At 32.1% G+C, this 25,270-nt stretch overlaps 1 protein-coding gene across 1 annotated transcript in view; it reads right to left on the minus strand.

Moving 5' to 3' along the window:
• Positions 1-1,379: 1,379 nt before the first annotated feature.
• Positions 1,380-25,270, minus strand: part of LOC134716399 (adhesion G protein-coupled receptor A3-like) — a 70,190-nt gene continuing 46,299 nt past the window's right edge. The window contains exons 11-17 of the mRNA XM_063579382.1: positions 15,669-15,855; positions 14,021-14,122; positions 11,768-11,871; positions 10,564-10,691; positions 9,610-9,795; positions 7,184-7,363; positions 1,380-6,659 (exon numbers count right to left, since the gene is read on the minus strand). Coding sequence (XP_063435452.1) covers positions 4,385-6,659; positions 7,184-7,363; positions 9,610-9,795; positions 10,564-10,691; positions 11,768-11,871; positions 14,021-14,122; positions 15,669-15,855 — 3,162 coding nt within the window. The 3' untranslated portion in view covers positions 1,380-4,384. The remainder of the gene's footprint in view (positions 6,660-7,183; positions 7,364-9,609; positions 9,796-10,563; positions 10,692-11,767; positions 11,872-14,020; positions 14,123-15,668; positions 15,856-25,270) is intronic.

Genomic DNA, 25,270 nt, shown 5'->3' on the forward strand with positions numbered 1-25,270 from the left:
CCAAGAAACAACATTATATTTGGTGAGATAATGCCAATAGTTAATATAAAGCTTTTGTTTAATTATTTTGTTGTTTCTCGGCTGCACAGGATGTTTCCACAACGGAAACAAAGTCAGAAATCTGCATAAATTCTGTATTTTTCATCGTTTTTGTAAAAATAGTACATATTATGACGTAATTGTGACGTCATCAGATAAAAATCTTAATGTATTTCATTTATATTTCTTGACCCTATGCATTTCTACACGTTATGTGCCAATTTCAAATAGTTATCAAACATTTCATTTTCTTGGGCCAAAACTAGGGCTTAATGCCCCTACTCCTTTATCTATTTTGTAAAAAAAATCCGTTCTCCATTACTGTATACCCTACAACAAAATTTTGTCTTTTACCTCATTTTGTGCAAGTTATGGTTGTATTTCTGAAATTGTTTAACATCTCACCCCTTTTTGATTGAGATAAGCCATTTCAATTGATATTGTATAGTCATTCTTTCTTTGTTGTGATGGTACGCTCTTTTTTCAAGGTTCGGGTGAAGGTTTGGTACCTATAGCTATCAAAACATTTAATTTTATTTGCACCTGTCCTAAGTCAGGAGCGTTATGTTTTTCTCGTTTTTCTATATAAAATAGACTCTTGGTTTTCCCGTTTGAATGGTTTCACACTAGTCTTTTTGGGGGCTTTTTAAAGCTTGCTGTTGGATGTGTGCCAAGTCTCCATGTTGAATACCTTACTTTGACCTATAATGGTTTACTTTTACAAATTTTAACTTGTATCTATTGAGGTCTCTAGCAATGCAATTTTTCATATATTTTATCCTAAGGGAACTCATCATGTAAAATTTGTTCTTCTATACTGTACTCTTTCAATGACATCTTGGTATAAATCTTGGATAGAATTAAATTGTATAAAAAAAAGAGTATAAAAAATGTACAAGTAGGAGTACATACAAGACTGGACATAGACCTCCAGTATTTCCCTTTCCTTAATTGTGTTGCTGATAAGATTTATCAATTTAATGATTTGAACCGCATTACTATACATGTATAATATTTAAGTTATTTACTTTGACACTTTAACAAAAATGTAAAAATTTAAAAAAAATTGAACCAACTGTTTTGTCAGAAAAATTACACTGGTTATATAGCAATTTGACAAACACCAATTTTGATCATTGGGAAGCTTAATATTCCTTTTACAACACAATGTAATTAAAACGTTTAGCTGACTTTACAGAGTTATCTCCCTGAAGTGTTAGGTACCACCTTAAACTATTTATACATTGTGACTTTGATGGAGAGTTCTCTGATTGGCAATCATACCACATCTTATTAATATTATGAATGTATGAAGGGCATATAATTCTAATACAATGAAATTCACAGGTATAGCACCATTTAATGTACATTTTATCTCTTTACAATTACATCAAATACATGTATGTACAATATATCACTAAAAATTATATCAATGATAACTTAAAATGTAGAAAATCTATTACACATGAGAAATAATACACACATTAGGTTCTTTTTTGCACCAAAGAAAAATAACTTAACATACTGTATACAATGTCAATGGTTTAAGTGAGATATATGTATTGATGAGATCTGAATTAAAGGAAGCAAGCACCTGTTGTAAAAATGTAACTTCTTTGGTTTCCTATGAAAAAGTGAAATAGGAAAGATTGAGGAGAGAAGATAAGAAAGGTATTAAGCAAGTTTTGTCAATTGTTGCCTCTTTCTATTCCTATAAAAAAGATGATTATATCAGCTTTTTACACATGTCATTATAAAGCCCATTTAAAATAAAGAATTATCCCCCCCCCCCCTCCTCTCCCACCGGTAAAGTTATAAATTCACCTGTTTCTCTAGGTTCACAAACTGCCATTATCTTTTGAGATTCAAATTGTTCAATATGCAAAATATGTATTGGGACCACATTTTTTCTCTCTCACTTTAACCTATGTTGATATTTTTTTAAAGACATTTTAAAACTTGACATATTATTGATTTTTTTCATTTTCAAGGAATTCATTAATAACATTTCACCTTAGACATGTTAAGAGTTAAAAATGAAATTTTCCCTATTGTAATTTTGATATCAGTCATGGTTGCACATATATTATCAAACCCATACAGGAAGAAACCATTTATTTTAAGGAAATAATAAAGTGTATATGATATGGCTTTTTCAATATCACACCCTTAACCAACCCAAAACCAATATTTTCCAAAAAGCACAGCTCTTAGGATTATAAGTATCTTGGGTTAATACAGGTTTGATTGAAGAAGATATATAACATTATATTTGTAGTAGATGCAATATAAAAGTATTACTGACATAGAATCATTGGTTTGTAACAATGGAACATATATATCAAAATTTGTCTGTGACTTTAAAAATAAATCCTCATCAACATGACTGAGCTGTGTGGATAGAAATCAACCTTATGCAAGTGCATGTATAAAACTCATGGATTTTGAAACATACGAAATTGAAAAAAAAGATAAGTTTTAATCTGTTTTGTCAGGCTTTTATGACAACTCATTTGACGACAAACACTTTCTTAAAAGAGACCTTGCATAGAGATTTGTTCAACTAGAAATAGGTTTAATGATGCCTTAATATTCATTTGCATAAGATTGATTTCTATTCAACACAGCTCACATATTGTTTTATTATATCGTGAAACATCACTGGTTTACTTAAACTGGTTTCTGAAAAACAGACTTAACACAAATGAACCAAATCTGGCTTGACATGTACAGCTACACATATAAAAAGAAAATAGTTTATATATATTCATGATAATAGTCCAATTCACATTTGCCATTGGGCATAACAAGCTGAAATCTTAAGTTAAAATATCTGTTTGTCATCTTGAAATGTTTGTTACCCATAACACTTGTTTTCTATATGTATATATATTTTGGTATTTTAATTACTATGGCACAAGTCCTGTTGATTATTCTGATGAATACATGATAGTTATACATATAAATTACAATAAAGATATCTAATGTTCATTGATTGTCATAGTTCCTCTACTACATTTACAAAATACAAGTTTAGTTATTTTTCGATATTGAAATCGTTTTTAATCAAAAGTCAGGAGTCCTTGTGGTGTAATCTTGCAGTGAAAACCATTATAGAAGTCAAATTAGTTCAACTATTTTAAATTTGTAGAGAGTCTTATAAAGAAATTTACTAATCCACATGTTTCTTTCATCAGGATCATATTTTAAATTTGTTATATTATCTACAGTGAATTACTTGAATGTAAATATACAGTTGTATCTGTTTCAAATGTTGCTTTTTGTTGAATTTTTTTGCTAGCCATGTCCGACATGTTTGAAGCTACTTTGTAAGTTGTAATATAAAATGGTTCTTAAACAAAGTTTAATTTTCTAAGATCTCGTTACTAAATTCACATCAAGCACCTAAAGTTCTGAGGGGTTTCTGTAAATTAAATGAGAATGAGGTCATTGCTACCTATTTTTAAAAAAAATATCTATTTACATGTTTTTAAAAGTATTTTGAGATAATAATGTTGACATTTTTAATCAAGAAAATGTTTATTTTTTTCATTCATTTAAAAGTAAAATAAAAATTGTTGTGAAATATGACAATCAATGAATTTACAACATGTTGTATAAAATAAATAAATAAAGTTCATAATCACAATAAACAATCACTACTTGTAGTCTTATGGTCAAAATACTGACCAATAAATGGGTTAGAAAATATTACAACCATATAGGATCACAATCAATATATATATTGCTATCATTTTACACAAAACAATGTCATTAAAAATGCATAAAATTTTCATAAAAAGTAAGAATGCTCCAGCATGAAAATAAATAATAAAAAAGTGCATAAAAAAGAAAGGTTAAAAACTTATGTAGTTTGGATAAAAAAAAAGAGAATAAAATTAACTGGTTTTCTTGTCTAATATTGAATAGTTAGTCAATATTTCAACATAAATTTAATGAAAAAAGCAGTATATAGAATGCTTTCAATTCCTTATCAAACCTTTTAATCGTATTTAGAAAAGTTAATATACATGTACAGTATCTTGCATTTTTACCATCTTGAAGAAAAGAACAAAATTTTGAAATTAATAATTAAAAACACTTTTGCAAATGTCTAAGAAACAGTCATGACATTGGACAAGAAATTTTGTAAAAACAGTTTTAAAATGCTATTCATCAAATGTTCAAAACAATTGAAATTGATGTTCATTGCAATAATATTCAGATATTTTAAAACTATTGTGTACCTGTCGGATTGTCTTAGTTTTATGAATTCATTTCTCTGAATTAACATAAAATTTTCATGATCATACAGAAAATTAATTGCTTTTAAAATAGATATATATTACACGCTGGTTTCTTTTTTGGACTTTTTAGACTTTGCCCCCTGTAATACCCATACATCATGCCCATAATAATCATTATCATCAGAACTTGTGGTAGAACTATCATCGTCTTCAATCATGGGACCGTACTCTGCATAACGATTAATACTGTTAGAAGATTTGGTTTGTCTATCTATTAGTCCTTTGGATATAAGTTTCTCCTTCACCCTTTCAGTGTAACTATGATTCACATAAACATAAGGTATTGCTTTATTATTTTTTGATTGATTTTTTTCCTCGTCCCAGTCAAGTGACCTTGGTTTAGGTAAACCTTTGTGCCGAGAATGTCTTTTGTGATGATGATCACGTCTGTGATGTCTCCGATAAGACGAGTGAGAAGCAGGCTCAGAATTATGATCCGAGTCATTTCCACGAAATTTTCTAAATTGTAATTGACTATCAGAGTCTGGTGAATGGATGATACCATTGAGAGGTTTAGTTTCTGTCGGAGATAACAAATCACCATTCGGAGTCTTAGTATGTATTTGTGTCGGAGATTGATAAATTGGAGGTGACACAGATTGGTAACCCTGTGGCGACAGAGATTGATACCCCGGGGGTGACAGAGATTTTTGCTTTGATGTTGGTTCATTAGGAATTCGTTGATGAACCTCCTGTATGAAATTGTCATGGTTACGATGATTACGTGCACTATGATCCGAACCTCCTGATAATGACCTACGAATACTAATTGGGTTCTGAACCTCGGCAATGTTATCATCAATTGCTCCATATTGTTTATAAGTACAATCTCTCGTTATCTTATTATTATTGCAGTTAAGATTATTCCCAGAAGGCATTGTTTTTTGTTCCTCACTCTGACATGACTCAGTTATCTGACTCTGTCCATCGAAGTCCCGCATGCGTTGGACGGATCCATTTCTCTGCATATCTGGCACAGGACTATATGGTTTAACACCCTTGCCTTGTTTGGGTAGTGTATTGTTTTTAGGGTGTACTGGAGTAAATGCACTAGGATGAGATTTAGTTCCTAATGAACATGAACTGGGACATCGATTAGTACTTGTGACTTGTGACTCAGGATATGACGTGACACTACAACACTGACTCCCAGGACCAGGGGAACTGTACCCTATATTTGATCCCACATTAGACCCTCCTACTGGAGGTATCTGATTCCTGTGTAATGGCAATAGTGAAAAGTAGGGAGCCTGATATGGCATGCCATTTGGTGGTTGAATAGGCTGACAATACATTCCTGGAGAAAAATTGATCGGTGATGTTGGTTTACTATTCAAACCATTCTTTGGTTGTATTTGAATTTCAATACTTAGATGTGTGTTTGTATCACTAATATTTCCATTACACATTTTGTTAGGCCTACCGGCCTCAGATCCTGAGAAATAATCAGTAGCACTTCCACTGAAGTTTTTAAACATATCTTTGGTTATTACTTTAGAATGGTGCCTTTTTTCCCAGAAGCGTTTAGCAGCCCCGTTTTGCTTTGGGTTATAAAATACTTGTGGGTTCTCAGGAACACTTGTCACTGATCCATCAGTCACTGAATTAACGGGCACCAAACTGATGAGAGATTTATCCTTGAATGTCTTATCATTCTCTTCCTGAGTGATGTTATAATGATGATTTATAGGGACAGACGATTCACCCGTCCCTTTAGATACACTTCCATTAGGAACATCTAACTGATTAGGCACATGAAAATCCATGTCATATACTAAAGGCTGATCACACAGGAAGAATCGCTTCCAACTAGAGCATGAATCTTTACGAGACAAACAAAAATAGGACAACATAAAAATCCCAAATAGGGCACAAGTAAATGCATATAAATAACTGAATATATCTTCTTGATAAGGAATCCATAATTTAAATGGTTCTGCGACAGCAATGGCACCACAAACCCAGAATAACATATATAACAGAAGTATTCCAACCACAGAATATAATTGGGATTTAGGTAGTTTCTCTTGGTCCATTACACTTGATACTGTTGACTGGGTATCAGACATATCCTTTGTTTGTGCCAGTCTAATTGGTGTTAAAGCTTCAATCTCAGTGGTGATCTCATCTGTATTGTGATTTAATTCTATGTGATGAGTGTCATCAATATCTGTTGTGATCACATTAATTGTTTCTGGTTTGATATCTTGTACAACACATGCTATACGTAAAAAGAACACAACATCGAAAAGCACCAATAAAGCTACTGGACCATAAAAAGCACCCAAACTAGGATCCCATTGTAGGAAACAGCTGCAATGGAAATGAAATATTGTTTATAAGAAATATCATATCAGCTATTCTACATCTTATATAAACATGTTCAGTTTTATAATACTGTAATAATACTCCATGTATTTATGAACTGTCGATATACACAGATACTTTGTAAATAGATTTTTAAGTTAAAAGATTTCATAATTTGAGCCATTAAACTTGAAATACTGAAAAAATAATATCTTTCATTATTTGAGATATTTTTTTTCTTCCCAATTTTAAAGGAAAAAGATAATCACTAAAGGGAGATAATCATTGATAAAACGATATTTAGAATTTTTTAGGTTATTTTTATCTCATCTATATACATATATAGCCTAGTTTTTTTCTTGTTCCATTCATGATGCCAATCATGTGTAGATTTTTCCCATAAAGTTTCAGATGACCGTGTTAACTTGATGCTTATTCCAGTAATTTTAACACCTACCAATGTGATAATTTTTTTTTTGAAAGATGTTATTTCCATGGTTCTAGTTGAATTGACTTGTTTATATACTTACTAATTAGAGTCTGCATAATGATCTAAACTGATAGCGGCTGTAATGCCACATACAATGATGGGTACACCGTAGCCAAGGAGGTAGAAGCGTAACATAGGCTGAGGAGGTAACGGCATGTTAACTGGGTCAGGAGGAGGCGCTGGTGGCTTGTCAGATTTGGTAAACTTCTTTAACAGATTGCTGAAAAATAATGATTAAAACAAAAATACAAAATCTATATGTAAAAGTGATGAAACAAAAATACAAAATCTATATGTAAAAGTGATGATATTATACAAGTACAGCCTTTGTATGAGGTCGATACAAGTCATACAAGGATATATTGACCTCATACAAAGGCTATATTTGTTATATTATCAATTTCCGACCATATTTGTATCAAAATCGTCATTTAGGATTATTGGAATTTTATAGATATTACATTGTCTCCTTGACAGTAACAACATATTTGTTGTTATTTCATTTTTTTTTTTTTTTTTTACATCTTATGTTTTTAAAGATTTTTTGTCAAATAATCGATGACAGATATCATGTGTTATAAAACATTAAACAATATCTTGAAATTCATTACATGACGTCACACAGTATATCGGTTTTTAGATATTCTAAAAATAACTGTGCGATATGCCTTGCTGGTCAATATGCTTTTTGCTATCTGCCGTTTTCTCTCTACCTTCGAAAATATAGTTTAACATGTGACTATCTCTAAACGAATCAAATTTGTTAAAATATACGAATTAATAATATTAACAAATACACTGACTGCAGAATAAGTGTTTTTGATAAATCTAAACTTCTTGATAGCTTTTAACCAGCAAACACATGTTTTGCAAAGTTAGTTTTTGGCAATTCTTTCTATTTCTTTTAATCAAAGGTTTAAAATGATATTTCTCTAAAGTTCTTTATCTAAAATAAAAAAATAAAAACCATAAATATACAGACAGTAAATCACTAATTCATGTTGAATATGACAATCGTTAGTTATTTATTTATGTATAAATATGTATAACACATTTGTAACAGCTATCACATTAAACCAATAACTCCCATATGTATAAATCTTTGATATTCATGTGATAGCTGTTACAAATGTGTTAAGCATTTATAACCCTTTTAGAATATTTGTGGTGAAGTTTATTTTAATGCATTATGATATAAAGGTTGTTATTATCCAAAACATAACATTTTTTTTCATTGGAACAAAATATTCATAATACATGTATGATGGTCCAATACCAAGTTCCAAATTTTGATAAAATGCTTCACTGAGCGCAGCCTGATACAACCGCAGTGGTTGAACCATGAACAGTAAGGGGCAAATTTGGATACAATATTCAAGCTCAACACTCTGAATTTTGATTGTGATCATATTTTGAAAGTTTTCTGACACAAAATAATTGAAATCAAAGATCTTACAAATCTATTGTGCAAGATTTGAAATTTGTTACAAAAAATGAGAACAGTCCGCCTCCCCCCATAATTTTATTAAGAATTTACCCCAAGACTCAATCCCATCCTTCCCTTTGAAGTATTGAACCTTGTAGTACAATTTCAGAGAGATCCATACACTTAAACATAAGTTTTTGTCTGGAAACTGGAAAAATGTTTGTTTTTTGCCTTTTTTTGGCCCCTAATTCCTGCAAGTTTGGAGCAATTATCCCCAAACTCAATCCCAGCCTTCCTTTTGTGATAAGGAATCTTGTGGTACAATGTTGTTTTTTACCCCTCTTTGGCCCTTTATTTCAAAACTGTTGGCCCCGTAACTTGTGGTATTTCAAATAATTGTACATTTGTACAATTTCAGATCAATCAAAATACTTATACACAAGTTATAATCCTGAAACTAGGAAAATGCTTGTTTTTGGCACTTTACAGTTGGGACCATCATCCACAAAGTCAATCTCAACCTTCCTTTTGCGGTATTGAACCTTCTTGAAAAAAATTCATAGAGATACATTCACTTAAACTAATGTTATTGTCCGGAAACCAATGTGTCTTCAGACGACGACATCATACCATTATACGATCCCAAATTTTTGTTTGCGGTCGTACAAAAACAGTATCTTGTGGTTGCAGTGAGAAAAGAAGATTTATCCTTAATCCTGGCATGGTTGTTGGTTTTGAAATCAACTGTTCATATTTCTAAACATCTAAAGGCATGACTGATCAAATGTTTAGATCACCAACATTAACTGACTTTCCTATTGATGATTGCATAATATAATTAATATTTCCAGAAAGGTTTTTATATTATTTGATGGTGATCTATATAAAAATTTCAAATGTTAAAGTAAGATTCGTATAAATATATTAATTGTTAAAGAAGCCAATTCTATAGATTTTGGCTTTCACATATTTTAGCATCAAGCATCACTAAAGATGCATACAATCCATTCCTTTATTTAAATGTTGATGTATATACTTACTAAGCTGTTATAGTCACCCAGAACATGGCACATAGCGTTAAGTAATGTATAAATATTCCAACAATCTGGCAGGCTAGATAATGGTCCATTCTTTTAACACCCATTGTAAAAGTTATAATCAGAAGTAATGAACTAATGCAAATATTAATCACTGAATGCTTCATTTTCTTTGGCACATTTATAAATCTGAAAAAAAAGATAATAATATTATTAAGCATCATTTAAGAATTAATTAATTATTTTTTGTGAAAGGCTAAGATAGAAAACTCAATCATATATGTCATATACAAATTCAACTAATTACACATTATTTTCAAACATAATTTATTTACGAATTGAGTTAACAAGTTTGTTTTTACCTTTTTTCTAGATCACGTTTGATTTTTTTCAATTTCTTTAGTTGCAACTCCAGACAATTACTCAGATAAAATTTATAGAAGCTTGATATGACTATATATTCACCAATTCTTTTACCACCTTTCCCATATCAAACATTTCTGGCTAATATGTGTTTTTTATTAGATTTGTCACAAGCTTTGTTCTTATTTGAGGAACACAATAAGTGCCATATGTGGAGCAGGATTTGTCTACCATTCATAAGCACACAAAATGAATCCAAGTTTTGGTGGGGTTTGTGTTGCTCAGTTTTCTATGTTGTGCCTTGTTTACTATTGTTTGTCTTTTAATCATTTTTCATTTTAAGTCTTGGCATTGACAATTCTTTTTCAACTAGTGAGTTTAAATATATACCCCTATGGTATCTTTGACACTCTTTTGTACTACATTGGTGATTTTTTCAATCACAGTTTTTCCTATGCATTCAAAAAATGTTTTAATGCTGGTTTTTTTAAAATGTTTATTTTTCATCCATGTTTGATTCTTCACCCTTTTCTGTGAATTCAAAGACAGCAGGTAATACCTACCAAAAACATGATATATATGTGCAGTACCTACCTGAAACATGATACATATGTAACAATGACTGCCATTAGACAGAGAATACACACACAGCTTCCAACATATACTGCTGGCTTCATTAAATGTAACATTTTAAGTAAACCCAAATCATCAGCAACGTGTTCCTGAAAGTAAATAATCAACTTTAGTATTGTAATCTACAAAAGGCAGTGATCAAAACAAGATACTATTTATAAAGCTTTATAAATTTACCAGTCAATATATCTTTACTTCAATATTATAAATTTTTTGTACAATGTTATATTCTTGTAGATGAAATTCTGTTTTCAATTTTGATCATCACTTGCTAGTTTGTTTGTTAACCTATATTTATTTGAAATCTAATTAAAGGTATATTGATCCGAGAAGTTATGCATATTTGTGCTGTCAAACATGAAACATATATAGTGCAGTGACATGTTGAGAGTTTTCTGTGACATAAATCAATATAATTATGTTCATGCCGTTGACATTCATTAAAGGATACTATTATATTGTGTTGACTCTTAATTTTACAATATCTGTATATAAGAATTGTGTGATGGCTACTTTTTCTCTGTCCAAGCCAAACTGATATCTTGTTGAAATAAAATAGTATGCAATGAATTCTTTAAGCTGAACTGGATTGGTGAATAATGGATTTCTCTGGTGTAACGCAGTCATGAGTGTCCCAAGTTTATTCTAATCAAAGCACAGACTGAATTGAGTTACAAGATTTTTCATTGTAATCCAAGTATTTGATAGAAATTATCCATGAAAATGTGAGAATTTATAATAACTGTTTGGAACACACTCTATTTATTATGATAGCCAAGTCCATGTGTATCTATCTACCCTGTCAACCTATGGATTTTAGCTATCTGTCTACCCTATGTACTTGTTGATCCTGTTAAACTGATCTTTATTATTACCGCGACACATCAAATGATGACCATAACAAAATTTTAAAAAAAATCAATATGTGTTTCAATAATTCTTACAGAAACTAATTGTTCCCACTTCCTACTTGGATCATTAATTGGACATCAGAAATTGTAAAATTGATAATACATATTCACATTTGTAAACCCCTCTTGCAAAAAAACAAATATAATGATACTCTCATTCTTTCAATAATACGTTACTCTGGAACTCTACAAGTACAAAAATATTCAAAAAGTATGAGAACCCTCCCCCTTTTCTCCCAATATTTAAAACGTACCTCCAGAATTACAAAGCTTGACAGGTGGTAGCAGTGTACAACAGCTGACCCATTGGTAATACTGTGTAGAAGGCACCCGTCTGTATTCCATTCTCCTAAGCCATCTACAGTAATAGTACATGTATAATGTTATGCAAATATATTAATACATAAATATTAAATGGAAATTTTGACATAGAACAAATGCAGCTGTCATTTAAACAAAGGATCTGGAGGGGAAACCTCATTACTTATTGTATATAGGTATTATAACATATCAACACAAATCAACTTGTTCAGAACAAGGCTAAATATACACAGACATTGATTCATTCATAAAAGGTAACTGTCATACTATATTTAAATACTTACAAGGCCGTAACTACCCTTGAGGCAAGTGAGGCAATTGCCTCACTAAAATTTCGACACTGATTATTTTTTTATACAAATATATAAATATAATAGTCATTTGTTGTTCTGTCTCAACCTTAATTTCTATAACTTGTCATCATTCCTTTTAAACTACAATGTATTCTTTCTGGATATAACTCAGCATAGCAACGGGTGATGTTTCTCGATTACATTGACCAAGTAACGATAATCATCATGGATCTCTAGTTATAAATGGGCTATTGCAGAAAAAGGAAAAGCGACACTGAAGGTAAAGAAGGAATAATTCTAGTAGACTTTTTTTGTGAACAGAGTCTGAGTATTGCATATAACTTCATTAGAACAATCAAAAAACGATAAGTAGACTGACAAATCAAGTACTGGTCATCGGAAGGGGACAGTCATGTCTGCGTATTCATTTCTCCGTATCACCAACTTTTGACAAATCAAGAACTGGGCATCGCAAGGGGACAGTCCTGTCTGCGTATTCATTTCACGAACTTTAATCTTTCTCTTTACAGGCGGGTCACAGACAAATAAAATATAAATAATATGAAACATGCATGGATTAGTTTTATCCATGTTTTTTTAACCTTAAAAATTGAAAGAATATCCCATATTCCAATTTAATACTATTGAGGAATGGTAGAAACTTTAACACACGATTTCGTCTTTTCTTATTCGGGACTACGGAATTTCGCTTCTTTATATTCGGGGTTTCGGAATCGGACAACCCCTAACCACTTAATTTATAGATTCTGGAACTAAAATACCACCAACTATTTCCAGATATACTTGAAAATTACGGACCTACTTGTAAACGTCAAAAACTCCATTCCAATTTCCCCTGTACCCATATCAGATTTATTACTATATAGATCGATAGAATCATTATACTTGTATCTTATCTCATTCTATTCCTAGTTTGTCTATTCTTTGTCAGCATAAAAGCGAGTTTAATGTTTTGTAACTGCGATTGTATGATGGTGCTTACAGGAAATCGTAATTCCCTTTTGCAAACAATACTGTTACTACAGATGCTGCTACGGAATTGCTGATGGAGAAGGAATTGGAAGAAAACATTTGTCATTGTGTTGATGATAATGTGCTACCTTTAGAAACACAGACTGCCCTGAAATGACTGAAAACTTGGAAAAGAGCATACATGAGTGGAGAGATTGTGCGGTCTTGTCATGCTCCATGCAATAAGGATATCAGCAGACCAAATTATAATTCTGAAACAATATGACTGAACCGCCGTAGAAAAATTTGGCAAACTCTACTGAATCGATGTTTGTTCTATGTTCTGGCAGCAGACTCAAATCAGTGATATTTGGATGATTATCTTACATATAAATTTAAATAAAGTTGTTAAAACTTTGGTGTTAGTAAAAGTCTTAAAATGTGAAAAATTTATATAAAAAGAGTCAAAATTCAAAACATTAACAAACTCTCTAAAAATGCCTAGAATGCAGGATTTTGCACCATTCATTTCATACCCTCAAAAAAAAATTTTCGCCTCGCTTCGCTCGGCTCAATTATTTTGCCTCACTAAAATAAGATGCCTAGTTACGGCCTTGACTTATTAAGGAAACTTGTATTAGTTGAATTAGAGCAAATCGCTTTTAATTTCAATTATTGGTTTTTTAAAAGTATAAATTTTAGAAGTATATCGCCATCTATTCTATTTTTTCTATAGGTTTGTATGCCTGCATGCATTCTTAAGCACAATCATAAAGTCAAATATTAATCCATGAAAAAACAAATGATACCACATTGCACTTAATATCACTTTGACTTATGTATTTTTTGCAGGTCAAACAGGTAAAAGAAAGATTTCATGGTTATCTTCATTGACTATGATAAGTAAACTATTAATTTTACCATTAGCCTCAAAGTTCCAGTAAGCTGAATATAACTGTTTTGACTTGGCTCTGATCTTAAAGGTCAGCACAATAGGTTCTGTCAAGTTGTAGATGGGGGTGGCTATAAATATAAAATGGTGAAGATAAAAATATGAATACGACAGAGAATAACAGGAAAGGTATTCAGATCTCTAATATAATTGATATACAGTTTAGGGGGAGGGTTGGGATCCCGCTAACATGTTTAAATTGCCACATTATTTATGTATGTGCCTGTCCCAAGTCAGGAGCCTGTAATTCAGAGGTCGTTTGTTTAGGTGTTACCTATTTGTTTTTCGTTCATTTTTTTACATAAATAAGGTCGTTAGTTTTCTCGTTTGAATTGTTTTACATTGTCTTATTGGGGCCTTTTATAGCCCATAGTATGGGCTTTGCTGATTGTTGAAGACCGTACGGTGACCCATAGTTGTTTTAAATGTCTGTGTCAATTTGGTCTTTTGTGTATAGTTGTTTCATTGGCAATTATACCACATCTTCTTTTTTATATTTATTTGTTATTCAATATTTAAATAAAACACCAGTATCCTCTTATAAATATAACATTTGTTTTATTGCTGAATTATGTAAAAACCTAACCATGTCAGTAAGAAATGTCTGCCCCTGCCTGAAGTCTTATCACAAGAAGTCAATGAACTAGCAAAAAAAAGCAAACTCTATCTTTAACTGATCATTATATATTAATGTACCAAAAAACATTTCCAGATCTGCAGGCATTACAAAGAGAAAAGTACAGACAAGTACTATTTCATAAAATTTTCAATGTTCAAAGGCTGTACCGGTAATTCTGTGAAAAATCAGTTAACCTTAACCAATCAAACTCTCCACTTGTAATTCATTGTTAATAAAAGTAATATTTAGCCATACGTCAGGTCAACTGTTCAATTTCAGAAAAAGTAAAGTGTGCATTGCATAAAAAATAGTTCATGTCAAGTTATAAAACGTATATACAGGCTAAAAACAAAGAAACAATGTCATTGAACTTGGGACTAAAACTTTAGCTACTTCAAAACAGGGGCAAATATAAAAAAAAAGATTTGGTTGATTGCCAATGAGACAAATGTCCACAAGAGACCAAAATGACACGGACATTTAAAACAACTATAGGTCACTGTACGGCCTTCAACATTGAGCAAAGCCCATATCGCATAGTCAGTACAAAATATAAGTACAGTGTCAGTTGTTTTGTTAAAACTAAACCGTAAAAAGTAATTTAAGAGGCATTAAACAGAAGCAAGTATAAATGTTATATATCATCATCATCTCTAAATTATAAAGACAACTTGTTACTCATAAAAAATGTCAAAACTTTAATGGATCTTGTCATAATGAAAGACATAAATCAAAACTAGAATGAATGTTGGTGGTCACATAGATATATATAGTTTTAAAAAGTTCTATAAATAAGGAATTATTTTAATCTGGAATAATATCATGGTTATTACACTAAAGTTAAGTTAGTTTTCATCAAACATTTCTGATCAATTTTTCAAAATCAGAATTATTCCCGATTCAAACAATTCCTTGCTTTTGGTGCAATGTAATATGACATCAAATATAGGTTCTGGTATCATAATCATAGTATAACCCTTAAAGAAGTAGCTACTCACAGATATTAACAGTCAGTACTGGTGACACAGCAGTCAGAACTTTCCCCTGCAATAAAGGATCCTTTGGAGAGACGGTAATGGGAAACAATGAAGGCTCCTTGTAAGCCACAAAGTGGAAGGTAACAGAATCATCTAATGCTATGTCGGTGTTGTTCCTTATTAATGATTTTGGCAAGTAGACAAACCCCTGAAAAAAAGAAAAGGCATATGTTGTTACTGACTGGTTTACCAAAGGTTTGATTGATCTGATTGAGTTACCCACAGCTCTTTACTGACTGATTAATCTAAAGCTTGTAACTAAATAAGCAACTTAAGGTTAATAACTGAATGAGCAACTACAGGTTAGTAACCAAATGAGTAACTTAGGTTTAAATAACTAAATGTGTAACTTAAGGTAAGTAACTGAATGTGTAACTTATAGTAAGTACCTGAACGAGTTACTCATGGTAAGTATCTAAATGAGTTACTCATGGTAAGTAACTAAATGAGTTACTCATGGTAAGTAACTAAATGAGTTACTCATGGTAAGTAACTGAGTATGTTACTCATGGTAAGTAACTGAGTATGTTACTCAGGGTAAGGAACTGAATGAGTTACTCATGGTAAGGAACTGAATAAGTTACTCATGGTAAGTATCTGAATGGGTTTCTCATGGTAAGGAACTGAATGAGTTACTCATGGTATGGAACTGAATAAGTTACTCATGGTAAGTATCTGAATGGGTTTCTCATGGTAAGGAACTGAATGAGTTACTCATGGTATGGAACTGAATGAGTTACTCAGGGTAAGCATCTGAATGGGTTTCTCATGGTAAGGAACTGAATGAGTTACTCATGGTAAGTATCTGAATGAGTTACTCATGATATGTAACTAAATGAGTTACTCATTGTAAGTAACTGAATGAGTTACTCATTGTAAGTGACTGAATAAGTTACTCATGGTAAGTAACTGAATGAGCAACCTACAAAGTTGTAACTAACAGAGAAGCATACGGTTTATAATTGAACCATCCAACAAATTAATTAGGCAAGACATTTAGTTGATTGACATCACAGTTACTGAGTGCACTTTTATCCAATCTTTCTCTCTCTCTTTTTACAAAATATAGTTTTGATCAATCTATTCACAATGAAAAGATGTACATTATGTTTTTTACTTATTTGCTCTGACAAGGCACTTCTCACTGGACAGAGGCCAACAAATCACAGAAAACTACATTAATTTACATAGAGTAGTTTTGTCATAAAACTTTTAACATGCTTCAATTTTAAATAAGCAAAGTTCTATAATCTTAAAAGTTATCTTATCTGGTAAATAAACTACAATTGACAAATGGAAAAGATAAAGAAACTTAAACAATAACTCAATTAAATGTTGGCAGAAAACTCTCATTGCTGTAGAAATCTTGACAGATTTTTGTATTTCTTGTACGAATGTTATAAATCTGTGTTTATTTTGTTAGATAAAATCAACTGTGTAATGAATTACTGATGTAACATAACTGATTCCAAATTATCAACATTTCCTTCCTACTTAACAATGCATTAGATATTTCATTTCTCACGATTAAAATTCATTATACTTTCAAGAGGAAAGATTATATTTATAATAAATATTTTCAGACTTGTACCTAAAACAGATTCTTCAAAAGACTTCTTTAGACACATGTAAAACTTTTAATAATAGATGAGCCTGTATCCTTTTCAAACCAATTGTGATAAAAAATTCTAGGCAAAAATTAACCCAACCCCTTCCTATCCAAATAATACCCGTTTTAGATCTAGGCAGACAAACAGGTTGGTATTCTAAACACAATTATTGTGCAGCAGATCACTTAAACGTCAGACATTTTTCTATTTTATTATAAATTGCCACTTAAATTCAACTTTAGGCTTCAAAGTCAAACTTATGATTTTAATCAAGCTTGCATTGACTTTATGTAAATAACAAAATTCACAATTTTAATCAATTAAAGGTAGAAAGAGAAATGATTTGACCAACTTACTTCAATGATATGATCCTACCAGTAGGACACCTCAAAGGTAAAGATGACAAAAACTAACTGCTATCAATATTAGATGCAAAGATATGCATGTTAGATTGTGATCATCATGTCATGTTGACTTAAACGATTTGAACAATGGGCTTATTGGTGATTATGTTTGTTCAACCTCAAAATTGTAATGTTAATTTCCAATCTCCTTCCTGACTCTTTGATGTTCACCATCTATACTGGGACGATTTTGATTAGAGAGAAGAAAATAGGTTAACAACTGAATATTTAAAATAATATTTTTGAGATATTATCTTACCTTTAGGTCGAGGAAGACTTATATTTAAATATAATTTTTAAATTTTCCTCACTAAAGCATCCATTTCACTATTTTCAAAATTTGTTATTTTTATGAGTAAGATAACAAAACTTTGCTCTTCTGTATTGTATATCATTCATACCATCAGGCAATTAATTAATCTTCTAATGAGATGACTATCCAAATAGTCCAATTCTGGATTAACCTGAATAATGTCAGTCGTTATATTCAGCTGATTTCCGTCTAATCTCCGATTGCTAGCCCTCAATAGGCCAATATAAGGCTGCTAGAGGGCGCAGAATTATTTGAGTTAATTCTGGATGTAAGTAGATATAGGAAGATGTGGTGTGAGTGTAAGTGCCTTTTTATAGCTTACTTTGCAGCATGGGTTTTGCTCATAGTTGAAGGCTGTAGTTACCTATCCTGTGGTCCATAGATAGTAATCATTCGCAATCATACCACATTTCTTTATTTATAAGTCAACAACAACATGATTGTTCTTTCCAAGCATCCTTCACTTACTGCAGAAGATGATTATAAATTAACTCAATGATCAAAATATAAAACAACCCTTGGAACACTATATTATTCTTTCAATAGTATGTTCCTGTACAAACTAAGTAAAGCAGTTAAACTGTAAAAATAAAAAAATAAAACAATTTGAATAACCTTTAATATCAAACCTTACTACAACTTCACAATTTTGGTTTGAACAGCCTAACAATATTTAAGATTAAGATATCACTTTCCAATTTCCCCCTCGTTATATCATTAAGTGGTAAATGATCTATACCATTCATAGGAAGACATGCAAAATTAACCATGTTTGAATGGATCATTACTGACATTGTAAGCAGATAAGATCTGGTGGTTACAAATACAACTAAATTAAAATGGTTGGTACCCGTACACCAGTACTGCAGCATGGTACTACTAACTACCAATTCACAATAAATCCTTGTATAAAAATTGACACCAAATTCTCTATGGGAACATTCTTTTTATTAGATTTGATTTTTGACTTAGCCTACAAGGTTATAAATTATTTCTATAGTTCAAGGATTAAGAGGTTCATAGGACACTGAAATATGATGTCATTTAAATAGTCATAGCTAAATTTCTTTTCATCAAATGACATGTATATAATTTATTTTCTTATAATACTGTGTGGGTCCCTTGTGACATTGAACTGATGTCCAGTTGCAGATATTACATGTACACACAACATATATTGAAATCATCAATTTTTTGGGGTGTATATATTAAGTCCCTCTTTGGGATTACTACTGTTCAGGACTACTCAGTGTATAAATTAAAAGGATGTGCATAAACATAAGAAAGTTTATAGTAAAAGGGGCTAAAAGTTCTTTTAAATGTTAGTTAATTTAAAGACCCAGATCATGAAAGAAAGAAAATTGGCTGAGTTTTGACTAACACTGGAAACAATGTGCCCATGATGAGGTATGAAATTTACTCTTGAAAAAATGCATCTAAGGAAAAGGGTACTTCATAACCGATACAAGTTAATTGTGTCTGTGAAGTTAATTTCTAGCTGACAATAATAATATAATTAACAGTGGCGGATCCAGAACTTTTCCTAAGGGGGGGGCCCGCTGACTGACCTAAGAGGGGGCCCGCTCCAGTCATGCTTCAATGATTCCCTATATAATCAACAAAATTTTTCCCACGAAAGGGGGGGCCCGGGCCCCCTGGATCCGCCCAATGTAATACACGTATAATATTGCAGAGTAAAAATCAACTTTTAAACTCAAAATTTATAATTTTATCATGAATGTTATTTTAAACGCTAATGGTCATCAAGGTAAAAATACATTCCAGAAATAGAATTATAATGCTTTTCATCGCAGGTAATAATGTGTATTATTTAAGTGTGAGATCATATGATCCCTGAGGCTTCCAAGGTGACATGATTGTTTATAGTTATGTCAATGAAATTTAACTCCCAGTTATTATTCTGAACTGTAAATAATAATCATATTGTTTAATGTTGCAGAAAAAGGACCTTAAGAAAAGAAAGAATGTCACAATTCAAAAAGATGTACACCTTTAAGTTTCCAAAACAACCAAGGTGTACTCACAATCAACACTATTTTTTTTTTTAAATTTCTACTCAGCAAGAAGTTCAAAGTTGCATACTTAGTTGAAATTTTCAAGAGTGTGTAAGAATAGACACACATAATTCAAAGGTTCATATCAACAAATGTATTCAAAGGTGTATTTTTAGTCACCATCACTCAAGAAATTCAAAAGTGCACCCTCTGTCAGTAACTTAAAATGAGGCTGTTTGAGGTGTACAATTGGTTGATAACTTTGAACCAAAGAGTAGTCTCAGCACTTTATCATGCATAGATATACAAACCCTGTCAGCCACACTAATACCAACCATTGCATATGAGTACAGTTAGAGACCACCAAATTCAATGTTGTATGCAGATGAGCACTCTGACACATAAACATACAAAGGAATACAGTAAGTAAACAAGAATTTAAAAGGTGTTCATTCAGCAAACAAGACAAGTAGCATCCAACCACAAAGAAGTTTGAAGTTGCACACACAACTAAACATACAAGTTGCATCCTAGCCATCAAGACTGTTAAGGAGTTAGCCGAGTTAGCTCATTCATTGAGTCATTTAAAGGTGAAAACTAATTCAAATTGGAACTGCAGTATGACTTAGATGTAAACAATAGTAGTAAGGGACAAAGTGTGAAGGTGTACATTCAGTAACACAGATTTAAATGCTTTGGCTTGGCAACCAAGTTGTAGATGTAAGTATACCCTTAGTCACCTAGATTTTTTTAGGTGTCTACTTATCTACTAGGAACTTTAAAGTCATAAATAGGAAATAAGAAGCTTAGATATCCCAAAGAATTCAATAAAAGTGAACACTAAGTCACCATGCAGATCAATAGTATAAAGTCTTTTGAGAATAAGCTCAGTATACAAGAAGTTTAAAGGTGTCACAGACTACAACTGAATATCTACCAGTAGTATACTCATCTACATGGTATTTCCTACAGACTTGTATCTAATTCATGCAATCCTGTTGTTACGTAATACAGAGCTTGATCTCATACCAGTTGTCAACTGAATATCTACCAGTAGTATACACATCTACATGGTATTTCCTACAGACTTGTATCTAATTCAAGCAATCCTGTTGTTACGTAATACAGAGCTTGTTCTCATACCAGTTGTCAACTGAATATCTACTAGTAGTATACACATCTACATGGTATTTCCTACAGACTTGTATCTAATTCAAGCAATCTTGTTGTTACGTAATACAGAGCTTGTTCTCATGCCAGTTGTCAACTGAATATCTACTAGTAGTATACACATCTACATGGTATTTCCTACAGACTTGTATCTAATTCAAGCAATCCTGTTGTTACGTAATACAGAGCTTGTTCTCATGCCAGTTGTCAACTGAATATCTACTAGTAGTATACACATCTACATGGTATTTCCTACAGACTTGTATCTAATTCAAGCAATCCTGTTGTTACGTAATACAGAGCTTGTTCTCATGCCAGTTGTCAACTGAATATCTACTAGTAGTATACACATCTACATGGTATTTCCTACAAACTTGTATCTAATTCAAGCAATCCTGTTGTTACGTAATACAGAGCTTGTTCTCATACCAGTTGTCAACTGAATATCTACTAGTAGTATACACATCTACATGGTATTTCCTACAAACTTGTATCTAATTCAAGCAATCCTGTTGTTACGTAATACAGAGCTTGTTCTCATACCAGTTGTCAACTGAATATCTACCAGTAGTATACACATCTACATGGTATTTCCTACAGACTTGTATCTAATTCAAGCAATCTTGTTGTTACGTAATACAGAGCTTGTTCTCATGCAAGTTGTCAACTGAATATCTACCAGTAGTATACACATCTACATGGTATTTCCTACAGACTTGTATCTAATTCATGCAATCCTGTTGTTACGTAACACAGAGCTTGTTCTCATGCCAGTTGTCAACTGAATATCTACCAGTAGTATACACATCTACATGGTATTTCCTACAGACTTGTATCTAATTCAAGCAATCTTGTTGTTACGTAACACAGAGCTTGTTCTCATGCCAGTTGTCAACTGAATATCTACCAGTAGTATACACATCTACATGGTATTTCCTACAGACTTGTATCTAATTCAAGCAATCTTGTTGTTACGTAATACAGAGCTTGTTCTCATGCCAGTTGTCAACTGAATATCTACCAGTAGTATACACATCTACATGGTATTTCCTACAGACTTGTATCTAATTCATGCAATCCTGTTGTTACGTAACACAGAGCTTGTTCTCATGCCAGTTGTCAACTGAATATCTACCAGTAGTATACACATCTACATGGTATTTCCTACAAACTTGTATCTAATTCAAGCAATCTTGTTGTTACGTAATACAGAGCTTGTTCTCATGCCAGTTGTCAACTGAATATCTACTAGTAGTATACACATCTACATGGTATTTCCTACAGACTTGTATCTAATTCAAGCAATCCTGTTGTTACGTAATACAGAGCTTGTTCTCATGCCAGTTGTCAACTGAATATCTACTAGTAGTATACACATCTACATGGTATTTCCTACAGACTTGTATCTAATTCAAGCAATCCTGTTGTTACGTAATACAGAGCTTGTTCTCATGCCAGTTGTCAACTGAATATCTACTAGTAGTATACACATCTACATGGTATTTCCTACAAACTTGTATCTAATTCAAGCAATCCTGTTGTTACGTAATACAGAGCTTGTTCTCATACCAGTTGTCAACTGAATATCTACTAGTAGTATACACATCTACATGGTATTTCCTACAGACTTGTATCTAATTCAAGCAATCTTGTTGTTACGTAATACAGAGCTTGTTCTCATACCAGTTGTCAACTGAATATCTACTAGTAGTATACAAATCTACATGGTATTTCCTACAGACTTGTATCTAATTCATGCAATCCTGTTGTTACGTAATACAGAGCTTGTTCTCATGCCAGTTGTCAACTGAATATCTACCAGTAGTATACACATCTACATGGTATTTCCTACAGACTTGTATCTAATTCATGCAATCCTGTTGTTACGTAATACAGAGCTTGTTCTCCTGCCAGTTGTCAACTGAATATCTACCAGTAGTATACACATCTACATGGTATTTCCTACAGACTTGTATCTAATTCATGCAATCTTGTTGTTACGTAATACAGAGCTTGTTCTCCTGCCAGTTGTCAACTGAATATCTACCAGTAGTATACACATCTACATGGTATTTCCTACAGACTTGTATCTAATTCATGCAATCCTGTTGTTACGTAATACAGAGCTTGTTCTCCTGCCAGTTGTCAACTGAATATCTACCAGTAGTATACACATCTACATGGTATTTCCTACAGACTTGTATCTAATTCATGCAATCCTGTTGTTACGTAATACAGAGCTTGTTCTCCTGCCAGTTGTCAACTGAATATCTACCAGTAGTATACACATCTACATGGTATTTCCTACAGACTTGTATCTAATTCATGCAATCTTGTTGTTACGTAATACAGAGCTTGTTCTCCTGCCAGTTGTCAACTGAATATCTACCAGTAGTATACACATCTACATGGTATTTCCTACAGACTTGTATCTAATTCATGCAATCTTGTTGTTACGTAATACAGAGCTTGTTCTCCTGCCAGTTGTCAACTGAATATCTACCAGTAGTATACACATCTACATGGTATTTCCTACAGACTTGTATCTAATTCATGCAATCCTGTTGTTACGTAATACAGAGCTTGTTCTCCTGCCAGTTGTCAACTGAATATCTACCAGTAGTATACACATCTACATGGTATTTCCTACAGACTTGTATCTAATTCATGCAATCCTGTTGTTACGTAATACAGAGCTTGTTCTCATGCCAGTTGTCAACTGAATATCTACCAGTAGTATACACATCTACATGGTATTTCCTACAGACTTGTATCTAATTCATGCAATCTTGTTGTTACGTAATACAGAGCTTGTTCTCCTGCCAGTTGTCAACTGAATATCTACCAGTAGTATACACATCTACATGGTATTTCCTACAGACTTGTATCTAATTCATACAATCTTGTTGTTACGTAATACAGAGCTTGTTCTCCTGCCAGTTGTCAACTGAATATCTACCAGTAGTATACACATCTACATGGTATTTCCTACAGACTTGTATCTAATTCATGCAATCCTGTTGTTACGTAATACAGAGCTTGTTCTCATGCCAGTTGTCAAGTGTCACAACTGACAGTATATAGATCTCCATAGTAAACTTAACTTTTTATTAATAATATATAGGATGATTCCTCCCATCAGTACAATAAAGACACTAATTTGTTTTTCCCACAGCCGGGAGGAGATACTTTATATTTACATCACACAGCTAATGTACCAATCTACCAGTGTTTACTCACATGGGAGGCAGTTAACCTTCAACTACAGGTAATCATTTTCAATTACAAAAAAATTGAATACAAAATAATTGCAGACTTTGTAATCCTTTTGACATAAATTATCTCCCCTTACAGATATAATAACAAACATTATCCTGCTGTGACTTTTATGTTAAAACCCTTAAAACTAGGATGTCTGCCAGTCTTTCTCTCACACAGTAAATTAACGGGGATCTTCTACTTCTCAATACTAGTCATTAACTTTAATTCTTCTAACTTTATAAACTGACTATTTATTTGTTTTACTGTAGATTTTCCCAGGTTTTCTATCATAAATTAATCTAGTATTGGAGACAGAAATATATTTATGATATGCTTTTCAGTTTTTCTGATTAGTCATGTTTTCCATTATGTAATTCATGGGTTCATGTTTGCATATAAGTAATATATTGTAAATGTGAACCTGATGGGACTTCTTCATGGGAGTACTTGCTTAAGGCTGTCTCATAAACTGTCAAGTGAAAAAGTTTAGAAGTAGTCATGCTGTATATATGCTATAGAAGGCTGTCTCATAAACTGTCAAGTGAAAAAGTTTAAAAGCAGTCATGCTATATATATGCTAAAGAAGGCTGTCCGAAGAAGCTGGTTTCAGTGAGAGGTTTTACAATCATAATTTAAAACAAACTGACAACACCATAGCTAAAAAAAGAAAAAGATAAATAGACATACAATAGTACAGAAAATACAATATAGAAAAAAAAAGATTGAGCAACACCAACCCAACAAAAAACTAGGGGTGAAATCAGATGCTCTGAATCTTAAGATGTGCCTA

The sequence above is a fragment of the Mytilus trossulus genome, chromosome 4 (assembly GCF_036588685.1).
Source record: "Mytilus trossulus isolate FHL-02 chromosome 4, PNRI_Mtr1.1.1.hap1, whole genome shotgun sequence".
Lineage (NCBI taxonomy): Eukaryota > Metazoa > Mollusca > Bivalvia > Mytilida > Mytilidae > Mytilus > Mytilus trossulus.